Source organism: Oncorhynchus nerka, linkage group LG1 (genome assembly GCF_034236695.1).
Source record: "Oncorhynchus nerka isolate Pitt River linkage group LG1, Oner_Uvic_2.0, whole genome shotgun sequence".
Classification (NCBI taxonomy): domain Eukaryota; kingdom Metazoa; phylum Chordata; class Actinopteri; order Salmoniformes; family Salmonidae; genus Oncorhynchus; species Oncorhynchus nerka.
In genome coordinates, this window is record NC_088396.1 from 6909005 (window position 1) to 6921236 (window position 12232).

Genomic DNA, 12232 nt, shown 5'->3' on the forward strand with positions numbered 1-12232 from the left:
GTGGAACCCCAGATCGAGGGAGATTATCAGTGGTCTTGGCCATAGTGGAGTTTGGAGTGTGACTGTTTGAGGTTCAAACAGGTGCCATTAATACAGGTAACGAGTGCAGGACAGAGGAGCCTTGTGAAGAAGTTACAGGTCTGTGAGAGGAAGAAATCTAGCTTGTTTGTAGGTGACCAAATACTTATTTTCCACCAGAATTTGCAAATAAATTCATGAAAAATCCTACAATGTGATTTTCTGGATTGTTTTTCCTCATTTTGTCTGTCATAGTTGAAGTGTACCTATGATTAAAATTACAGGCCTCTCTCATCTTTTTAAGTGGGAGAACTTGCACAATTGGTGGCTGACTAAATACTTTTTTGCCCCACTGTATATGTTTTGATTTTTAATACATTGTAAGGCTACATGACAACTATAATGATGATTTGAAAAAAGTCACATGAAAGGCATGAGCTCTGCTTTGTTTTTGCACAGGCTGTAAACACTTAGTCTCTCATTCACAATTTCCCAGTGGCATCACCGTAAATGCCTACTCATTTTTTTTAACATGCCCTTTAAGGCCAGTGCCCTTGATCTAAATATAATAATTATAGTTCACTTCTTCCCGAGTGCTGCGTGCTCCGAAGCACCTCTCACTCACATCCTCTCTCATCACGTGATCGGGTGTTTCTCACAGGCTACAAGTGAAGACAGACACATCGGGATGCAACTGAGCATGTTGTTTTCCAATTGCAAGGTGCATATTGAAGACATTGGAAGAACTGTCCACATTTACTTTGTCAGCCAACAAGACGAATAGGCCTAAAAAACAGCAAAAGCACTAGCGTATATCAATCTATAGTACAAAAGTTGACCTATTCTATGCCAGAAAAAAATATTCCAAACATAGTCTGGGACAGTTGTGGGATGCAATTGATCCCAAATTAATACAACCACTAGAATCAAAAAAACTTAAAACGCAATGTTGATAAACTATTAGGATATTTCTTCACAGTATAAAGCACAGCAATGCACCCACGGCATTAGGCTATAAGCGTGAATGTTCCATTAGCGGGGAAATGTAGTGCTTTAATTATAAAAGGTGCGTTTTTTACATGTGAACTCACATGAAGTGTTTGATTAGATTTGAGGGATAATAGTGCTGAGTACCAGGTAGTTAGCAAGTTTGGTAGGCTACTAATGACCAACAGCAGCATCAGTGCTTGGAGAAGCTGAATTACCGTGACTAAGCAGTTGTGGAATTTGACTGCCTTAATGGCTCGTGTGGCGGTAATACGGTCGCCATAACAGCCCAAGTCATCAGTCAAAAAGAGGGTGTGTTGTCCTGCTCCTGAAATCTGCCGCAGCATTCATCCCAGTATCAGCAACAGAGAATTGGGGTAGGTACATGTCTGACATCAATGTCTGCGCAATTACTATGATAATTCAATAATGTAATTTATATGGAAATGTATTTAACATAAAAATACTGTTGACAAGTAGGCAATGGAATTGTTTTGCCTTCTGTGGTAGGTTTTGTGGGTTTTGACTAGAGTTCGACCGATTATGATTTTTCAACGCCGATAACGATACCGATTATTGGAGGACCAAAAAAGCCGATAGCGATTAATCGGACGATGTAAAAATGTATTTCTAATAATGACAATTACAACAATACTGAATTAACACTTATTTTAACTTAATATAATACATCAATAAAATCAATTTAGCGTCAAATAAAGTGAAACATTTTCAATTTGGTTTAAATAATGCAAAAACAAAGTGTTGGAGAAGAAAGTAAAAGTGCAATATGTGCCATGAAAACATATGAAAACTGGTGGTTCCTTTTAACATGAGACTTCAATATTCCCAGGTAAGAAGTTTTAGGTTGTAGTTATTATAGGACTATTTCTCTCTATACCATTTGTATTTCATTAACCTTTGACTATTGGATGTTCTTATAGGCACTTTAGTATTGCCAGTGTAACAGAATAGCTTCCGTCCCTCTCCTCGCTCCTCCCTGGGCTCGAACCAGCAACACAACGACAACAGCCACCACATCGAAGCAGCATTACCCATGCAGAGCAAGGGAAACAACCACCCTAAGGCTCAGAGCGAGTGAAGTTTGAAACGCTATTAGCGCGCGAACTAGCCAGCCATTTCACTCCAGTCACACCAGCCTCATCTCGGGAGTTGATAGGTTTGAAGTCATAAACAGCGCAACGCTTGACGCACAACGAAGAGCTGCTGGCAAAACGCACGAAATGAATGAATGTTTACGTGCCTGCATCTGCCTACCACCGCTCAGTCAGATACTTAGATACTTGTATGCTCAGTCAGATTATATGCAACACAGGACACGCTAGATAATATCTAGTAATATCATCAACCATGTGTAGTTAACTAGTGATTATGATTGATTGTTTTTTATAAGATAAGTTTAATGCTAGCTAGCAACTTAACTTGGCTTACTGCATTTGCGTAACAGGCAGTCTCCTTGTGGAGTGCAACGAGAGAGAGGCAGGTCGTTATTGCGGTGGACTAGTTAACTGTAAGGTTGCAAGATTGGATCCCCGAGCTGACAAGGTGAAAATCTGTCTTTCTGCTCTGAACGAGGCAGTTAATCCACCGTTCCTAGGCCGTCATTGAAAATAAGAATGTGTTCTTAACTGACTTGCCTAGTTAAATAAAGATGTGAAAATAAAAAAATAATAACATTTATTAATTTATTAAAATTGGCAAATCGGCACCCAAAAATACCGATTTCCGATTGTTTTGAAAACTTGAAATCGGCCCTAATTAAATCGGCCATTCCGATCAAATCGGTCGACCTCTAGCTTTGACACTTATGTAGGTGTCATAACCAGCCATAAAATAAGGCCTGTCACAACAGGTCTAAATAACTTGTCATAATATGATCATGATATGTATATGTCAGCTGTTATGACATGGTTATGAACACATAATGTGTTATGACACTAGGTGTCAAATAAAGTGTTAACAAAAATCAAATGTGAAGCTTACATTCAATTGCCCCTCCATGTTGCATACAAGAAGCTTCCATTCCCCCTGGGGAGTAATGGCTGATTTACGATGAAATCATCAACCCTCTTTCGGTCAAACATCTTACTTTATTTGGCAATTAAAAAGGCACTTAGTCATTTTCTTTTTAACCTCTTGAGATGGGAAAACATGTTTTTTATTAAGTTGAACAGAAGCCACATTCCTTTGCAGACAAGTAAAATGCCCGTTCATATCTCCAGAGAAGATTTTGTATTGGCATTTAAACATCTATAGTGTAGCCTAACAACTAACAGACGGACAAACATAGCCGAGGCACTTTCAAGGGGCCACGTTACATTATGTCTGAGAAGTAGAATCAATAAAGGCTACATGTAGTCTAGTGTAATTTCATAATAGGAGACAAAAATGAGTAGGCTACACCGTGCTCGCAAAATTAGCCCAAAGATACTGGACCTCTGTATCCCAGCGACATCGATGCCATGAATATAAAATTTGATGAACAGGCTAGGTTATATTCTACATGCAACAGACCAGAGACTGAACACACCCTTACAGTATGTTACCATCCACTCAAGACTAAAAATCGTCCCACAGCTTAATCTATGATCACTGGTCTAGGAAATCACAGACCTAGGGCAACAGCACTTGGATTGCGTCTTGGCCAATTTGGTCAGGGTGTCCTTCAGACAGACAACTCTTCCAACAAATCACAAGTTTGGGTAGGCAGGGTTTAAAAATTGGAAACAGGCAGACAATGCCCACACAGATGGCTCTGCAAATGTTTTGCCACAGGCAGTAAGTGGTTGTAAGCTTGTAATGCCGCATGCAAACTACTCACTTGCAAAACACACACAGATAAAATATCCTCCACGAGCTCCATTTAGCTAGCTACCAGGAATGTTTACAAATAACATGAACAGATGGGCTCTGGGCGGATTTCCGGCACACGTCCTAGCTCTGCCCTTTGCTCTCTGCCACGTTGGTCTAAGTACAGACATGTACGCTGGAACATTGGTACATTGTGGGAGGCAAACCCGTCTGTCTAGAGAGAATACGGAATATTCTCTATGTTGCCTGGTGTCTAGTTTCACAACCCTTCCTCTAATAAAGATGTTCAAAGACCTTCAAATCAAAGAGCTTCAAAATTATCCAGTCAAAGATGCAGAGATTGCTTTTTTTGACATGAACTTAGCTGACAGCCTTGGGCAATTCTGAGCCCAAAATAGCTCTGTGGGAGGGGGGTGGAATCACTGCTAGCCTATATGGCCTTGGTAAGCCATGATTTGTCTAGCACCTCTAGGCCAAAAAAGAAAACATGATACAGGACGTCAGTTTAACAGTTTGTTTGTTATTCATAGGTAAAGTAACGCTGTGCCACCATTTCATTTCATTAATTATTTGCAGTGAACCCAATCCCCAGGCAGTGAAGTGGAGACACTTGTTCCCTAGGTTTAGTCTAGTCTACAGCAGTAGGCTGTAGCTCCAAGGGAAGAGAGAAGGGATTGGATACAACCTTTAATCCTTTATTAAGAGACTATTGATTCACCTGTGCGTAAATCTAAGTAACATAATAAAAAAAATCCCTATCAAAATCCATCAGTTTAAGCTTGAGACGTGTTTTTTATTTTTTTTACAAGGGCTGCGTGTCAATCCACCACATCTGCCTATATCGGCCTCCTGCATCTGCGGTGGAAGGTGGTGTTTGTCAGACCATGAGACGTTACAAAAATCTTTCTAATGAAAACGTCTGTCGCGTCTGAAAGATGAGCCTACGGAAAGATGAGACTCACTGGACTCGTCTGACGGTAACCTATACAAATTAATGGAAGTACGGAGGTAGTTTTGTGGAAACAAAAATAAGGGGCTAAATATGTGTCCAAAAAGGGGGGTTCTAGAGAGCACCACATGGAGTAGACGCTTCTCCGACTATGAGAAACACGGCCAAGGGGAGACTAATTCATCCAAAAACAACCAGGTAAGAAAGACGGCAAAGTGCCTGAACCCCCAGAGCCTTCAACAACTATCAGATATCAAGAAATTGGAAGAGGACATGAACGCTCGATTTAATCTGGAATTATCCCTACAAATCAGTGCAAATCCAACTCGCATTATTGATCTGGAGGGAAAAGTTAGGTTACCACGAGACACACATCACCACCCTCGAGGGGCAGTACTGTAGCACTACTGCTAGAGATTTAATGATTATATGTATTTGAGGACCAAATAATAATACTTCCTAAATGTAATCTGTTACAGTTACCTGTCCAAAATTGTAATCTGTAACGTAACTTTTGGATTACCCAAACTCAGTAACAATCTGATTACAATACATTATTTTTAGATTACTTTCCCCTTAAGAGGCATTAGAAGACAACAAAAATGTATGTTACCAATTGAACAACATCAATTGCAGGATAAATCAATGTTTAAGTTTACATAGCTGGCAATATATGGATGTTCAAATGTTTACTTTATGGGTTGGTTATGTAGGCTTCTTCTCACCCATCGCTTTCTACTACATACAGTTGAAGTCGGAAGATCACATGCACCTGAGCCAAATACATTTAAACTCAGTTTCACAATTCCTGACATTTAATCAGAGTAAAAATGCCCTGTCTTAGGTTAGTGTAACTAAGTAAGGATTGTAGGCCTCCTTGCTCGCACACGCTTGTTCAGTTCTGCCCACAAATGTTCTATAGTATTGAGGTCAGGGCTTTGTGATGGCCACTCCAATACCTTGACTTTGTTGTCCTTAAGCCGTTTTGCCACAACTTGGAAGTATGCTTGGGGTCATTGTCCATTTGGAAGACCCATTTGTGACCAAGCTTTAACATTCTGACTGATGTCTTGTGATGTCGCTTCAATATATGCCCATAATTTCCCACCTCATGATGCCATCTATTTTGTGAAGTGCACCAGTCCCTCCTGCAGCAAAGCAACCCCACAACGTGATGCTGCCACCCCCGTGCTTCACGGTTGGGATGGTGTTCTTCAGCTTGCAAGCCTCCCAATTGCTGAGCAGCCAATCAGGTTATGTCGATATAGGACTCGTTGTACTGTGGATATAGATACTTTTGTACCCGTTTCCTCCAGCATCTTCACAGGGTCATTGGCTGTTCTGGGATTGTTTTGCCCTTTTCGCACCAAAGAACGTTCATCTCTAGGAGACAGAGCGCGTCTCCTTCCTGAGCGTTATGACGGCTGCGTGGTCCCATGGTGTTTATACTTGCTTAATATTGTTTGTACAGATGAACATGATACCTTCAGGCATTTGGAAATTGTTCCCAAGGATGAACCAGACTTGTGGAGGTCTACAATTGTTTTCCTGAGGTCTTGGCTGATTTATTTTGATTTTCCCATTATGTCAAGTAAAAGAGGCACCGAGTTTGTAAGTAGGCATTGAAATACATCCACAGGTACATGTCCAATTGACTAAAATGATGTCAATTAGCCTATCAGAAGCTTCTAAAGCCATGACATAATTTTATAGAATTTTCCAAGCTGTTTAAAGGCACAGTCAATTTAGTGTATGTAAACTTCTGACCCACTGGAATTGTGATACAGAGAATTACAAGAAATATAATCTGTCTGCAAACAATTGTTGGGAAAATTACTTGTGTCATGCACGAAAGTAGATGTCCTAAAAGACTTGCCAAAACTATAGTTTGTTAACATGAAATGTGTGGAGTGGTTGAAAAACTAGTTTTAATGACTTCAACCTAAGTGTATGTAAACTTCTGACTTAAACTGTATATATGTATAACTTTAGGAGCGGGGCTGCCTGTCTTTGCAATTAGTTTATTTTCAAAATGCGCTCGTTAACATATTCAGCAAGCAGCCGCCATTAGAAATTCACTATTATTTGTGCTAATTTTAGTAGCATTCTGGTAATAGATACCCAATGGGCTTTGCGTTTTTTGTGCCAACCCTTGTGTACTAAGCCGGTAATGACATAAAACCCAGTGTGAGAGAAGGACGATAGGACACTATGAATATCTAGATATCGCCCAACCCTAGTTACAACAGTAGAATTATTGACAGCGAGAATGAATGGTTCTTTATCCTGGAAAACCTCCCAGTCCATAACGTTTACAAGCATACCCATAACATGATGCAGCCAACACTATGCTTGAGAATATGAAGAATGGAGTTAGGAAGGACGCCTGCATCTGTGTAGTCACTGGGTGCATTGATGCACCATCCAAAGTATAACTCATACGGATATTGAACGTCTGCTTTTTTCTTTACCCTTCTATGTGGGGCATTGGAAAAGCTTCCTGGTCTTTGTGGTTGAATCTGTGTTTGAAATTCACTGCTCAACTGAGGGACCTTACTGATAATTGTTTTTGTGGGGTACAGAGATGAGGTAGTCATTCAAAATCATGTTAAAACACTAATATTGCACACATAATGAGTCCATGCAATTTATTGTGACTTGTTAAAGCAACTCCTGAACTTATTTAAGCTTGCCATAACAAAGGAGTTGAATACTTATTGACGCAAGACATTTCAGCATTCCATTTTTAATTAGTTTGTAAACATTTCTAATATCATAATTCCTCTTTGACATTATGGAGTATTACATTAAGGCCAGTGAATCAAAAATAATTATATTCCGAAGGCACTATATACACGACCTACTACACATTTTTTTTAAAGTTAAAGTTTTAAAGTTTTTTTAATTTAAAACATCTGTATTGATTATGTTGGTCTTCACATATAAAGCTTTGGAAAAAATGAAGAGACCACTGCAAAATTATCAGTTTCTCTGGTTTTAGTATGTATAGGTATGCGTTTGAGTAAAATTAACATTTTTGTTTTATTCTATAAACTACTGACAACATTTCTCCCAAATGAAAATGTTCTAATATAGAGCGCTGGTTCTCAATTCTGGTCCCGGGGAACCAAAGGGGTGCACATTTCTGTTTTTGCCCTAGCACTACACAGCCGATTCAAATCAAAAACTCATCAAAAGGCATTGATGACTAGGGCAAAAACAGAAATGTGCACCCATTTGGGTCGCCGGGACCAGGATTGAGAACCAGTAATTTGTAAAATGACAACTGGTCAAAATAACAAAAAAGATGCAGTGTTGTCAGACCTCAAATAATGCAAAGAAAATAAGTTAATATTCATTTATAAAAAGCACAATACTAATGTTTTAACTTAGGAAGAGTACAGAAATCAATATTTGGTGGAATAAACCTGATTTTCAAATCACAGCTTTCATGCGTCTTGGCATGCTCTCCACCAGTCTTTCACATTGATGTTGGGTGACTTATGCCATCCTGGCGCAAAAATTCAAGCAGCTTGGCTTTGATTGATGGCTTGTGAACATCCAGCTTCCTCTTGATCACAATCCAGAGGTTTTCAATGGGGTTCAGGTCTGGAGATTTTTTTTTTTTTTTTACACCTTTATTTAACTTGGCAAGTCAGTTAAGAACACATTCATAATTTCAATGACGGCCTAGGAACGTTGGGTTAACTGCCTGTTCAGGGGCAGAACGACAGTTTGTACCTTGTCGGCTCAGGGATTCAATCTTGCAACCTTACGGTTAACTAGTCCAACGCTCTAAACCACCTGCCTCACGAGGAAGGAGCCTGCCTGTTACGCAAATGCAGTAAGAAGCCAGGGTAAGTTGCTAGCTAGCATGAAACTTATCTTATAAAAACAATCAATCATAATCACTAGTTAACTACCACATGGTTGATGATATTAATAGTTTATCTAGCGTGTCCTGCGTTGCATATAATCGATGCAGTGCGAAGTATATATTTTTAAACCTGCATATTTAGCAAAAAGAAATCCAGGTTAGCGGCAAAAAGGGCTGTGACGTTTAGCTCCAACAAGTACCTAACTGTCTTCTCAGATTTTGAAAATATGCTTTACAGCCAAAGCAAGACAAGCATTTGTGTAAGTTTATCGATAGCCTAGCATAGCATTATGACTAGATAGCAGCAGGCAACCTGGTCAAGAAAATCAGAAAAGCAATCAAATTAAATTGTTTACCTTTGGATGTTTTCACTCACGAGACTCCCAGTTAGACAGCAAATGTTCCTTTTTTCCAAAAATATTATTTTTGTAGACGAAATAGCTCTGTTTGTTCTTCACATTTTGGCTGAGAAATCGACCGGAAATTGCGGTCACTACAACTCCAAAAAGTATTCCAAATTAGTTCCATAATATCGACAAACATGGCAAAGGTTGTTTATAATCAATCCTCAAGGTGTTTTTCAAATATCTATTAGATAATATATCAACCGGGACTGGTGGCTTCTTAGTAGGATAGAGAGAAACAATAGCCGCATTTGTCCTTTACGCACAAAACACAGAGACTTCAGCTGACCACTGACGCAATGTTGACGTTCAGGCTCATTTTTCAAAATAAAAGCCTGAAACTATGTATTGTGACACTAGACACATTATGGAAGCCATAGAAAAAAGGAATCTGGTTGATATCTCATTCACTGCTCAATAGGGACACATAGGAACGCAGAGCTTTCTAAATAAGAGCCCCCTTCCTGATTGGATTTTTCTCAGGCTTTCGCCTGCAATATCAGTTCTGTTATACTCACAGACAATATTTTTACAGTTTTGGAAACTTTAGGTGTTTTCTATCCTAAGCTGTCAATTATATGCATATTCTAGCATCTTGTCCTGACAAAATAGCCCGTTTACTTTGGGAACGTTGTTTTTCCAAAAATGAAAATAGTGCCCCCTAGATTCAAGAGGTTAACCAGGTGAAATTGTGTCACTTCTCTTGCGTTCATTGCACGCAGAGTCAGGGTATATGCAACAGTTGGGGCCACCTGGCTCGTTGCAAACTAATTTGCCAGAATTTTACGTAATTACGACATAACATTGAATGTTGTGCAATGTAACAGGAGTATTTAGACTAATGGATGCCACCCCTTAGATGAAATACGGAAAGGTTCCGTATTTCACTGAAAGAATAAACTTTGTTTTTGAGATGATAGTTTCCGGATTCGACCATATTAATGACCTAAGGCTCGTATTTCTGTGTGTTATGTTATAACCAAGTCTATGATTTGATAGAGCAGTCTGACTGAGCGATGGTAGGCACCAGCAGGCTCGTAAGCATTCATTCAAACAGCACTTTCGTGCATTTTGCCAGCAGCTCTTCGCAATGCTTCAAGCATTGCACTGTTTATGACTTCAAGCCTATCAACTACTGAGATTAGGCTGGTGTAACCGATGTCAAATGGCTAGCTAGTTAGCGGGGTGCGCGCTAACAGCGTTTCAAACATCACTCGCTCTGAGACTTGGAGTAGTTGTTTCCCTTGCTCTGCATGGGTAACGCTGCTTTGAAGTTGGCCATTGTCGATGTGTTCATGGTTCGAGCCCAGGTAGCGGCAAGGAGAGGGACGTAAGCTATACTGTTACACTGGCAATACTAAAATGCCTATAAGAACATACAATAGTCAAAGATATGAAACACAAATGGTAGAGAGAGAAATAGTCCTATAATTCCTACAACCTAAAACTTCTTACCTGGGAATATTGAAGTCTCATGTTAAAAGGAACCACCAGCTTTCATATGTTCTCATATTCTGAGCAAGGAACGTAAACGTTAGCTTTCTTACATGGCACATATTGCACTTTTACTTTCTTCTCCAACACTTTGTTTTTGCATTATTTAAATCAAATTGAACATGGTTTCATTATTTATTTGAGGCTAAATTGATTATATTGATGTATTATATTAAGTCAAATAAGTGTTCATTCAATATTGTTTTAATTGTCATTATTACAAATAAATTAAATTAAAAATCGGCCGATTAAATCGGCATCGGCTTTTTTTTTGGGTCCTCCAATAAATCGGTATCGGAGTTGAAAAATCATAATCGGTTGACCTCTAGTTGAGACTGGTGTTTTGCTGGTACTATTTAATGAAGCTGTCAGTTGAGGACTTGTGAGGTGTCTGTTTATCTAATGTACTTGTCCTCTTGCTCAGTTGTGCACCAGGGCCTCCCACTCCTATTCTGGTTAGAGACCATTTATGCTGTTCTGTGAAGGGAATAGTAGACAGCGTTGTACAAGATCTTCAGTTTCTTGGCAATTTCTCGCATGGAATAGCCTTCATTTCTCAGAACAAGAATAGACTGACGAGTTTCAGAAGAAAGTGCTTTGTTTCTGGCCATTTTGAGCCTGTAACCAAACTCACAAATGGTGATGCTCCGGATACTCAAATTCCAAATTTGACATTTTTGGTTCCAATCGCTGTGTCTTTGTGAGACACAGAGTAGGTGAACGGATGACCTCTGCATGTGTAGTTCCCACCCTGAAGCATGGAGGAGGTGGTGTGATGGTGCTTTGCTGGTGACACTAGTGATCTATTTAGAATTCAGGGTACACTTAACCAGCATGGCTACCACAGCATTCTGCAGGGATACGCCATCCCATTTGGTTTGCGCTTAATGAGACCATCATTTGTTTTCAACAGGCAATGACCCAACACACCTCCAGGCTGTGTAAGGACTATTTGACCAAGAAGGAGAGTGATGGAATGCTGCATCAGATGACTTGGCCTCCACAAATCACCAGACTTCAACCCAATAGATGGTTTGGGATGAGTTGGACTGCAGAGGCAGAAGCTGTCATCAGGGCAAAGAGTGGCTACTTTGAAGAATCTCAAATACATTTAGATTTGTTTAACACTTTTTTGGTTAGTCCATGTGTTATTTCATAGTTTTGATGTCTTCACTATTATTCTACAATGTAGAAAATAGTAAAAAATAAAAATAACTTGAATGAGTAGGTGTGTTCAAATTTGACTGGTACTGTATGCATACATACATAGTGTTTTCAGAAGGTATTCAGACCCATGGACTTTTTCCACTTTGTTACATTACAGCCTTATTATAAAATTGATTAAATAAAAATCCTCAGCAATCTACTTTGACTAGCAAAGAGATGTGTCTTACTTGACTAGCAATCTACACACAATAGCCTACATTGTTAGTCACAATTTAGTCACATTATGATGACCACAGCCATTCTGGGTCAGTGGTTTTAGCACCAACCTCATCACATTTGACTTGGGGGACTAAACTAGGCAGCCCAGGTGTCACCGGGACCTTGAGTTGACTGGGTCAGAAAAAGAATAGAACAGGACAGACCCAGGGACACAGCAGAAGGTGGATTCCATGCTAAGGGTCACCCAGTGGTCCAAGAATGAACAAGAGATGTGTGCACATCCCTGAT

General features: G+C 39.6%; 1 protein-coding gene and 1 long non-coding RNA gene across 4 annotated transcripts in view; one reads left to right on the top strand and one right to left on the bottom strand.

Moving 5' to 3' along the window:
- tbc1d4 (TBC1 domain family, member 4) overlaps nt 1–12232 on the bottom strand; it is a 158389-nt gene that overhangs the window by 125071 nt on the left and 21086 nt on the right. Inside the window, exon 1 of one of the 3 annotated variants that reach the window (XM_029666394.2) lies at nt 3845–3924. The exons of the other annotated variants lie outside the window; for them this stretch is intronic. Within the exon in view, the coding sequence (XP_029522254.1) occupies nt 3845–3886 (42 nt within the window). The 5' untranslated portion in view covers nt 3887–3924. Of the gene's footprint in view, nt 1–3844; nt 3925–12232 lie in introns of those variants that run through there. 3 annotated transcript variants of the gene reach the window in all.
- LOC135574746 (uncharacterized) lies at nt 4378–11924 on the top strand. The gene is made up of 2 exons (XR_010465646.1): nt 4378–4981; nt 11472–11924. It is a non-coding gene; the product is annotated as an uncharacterized LOC135574746 (long non-coding RNA).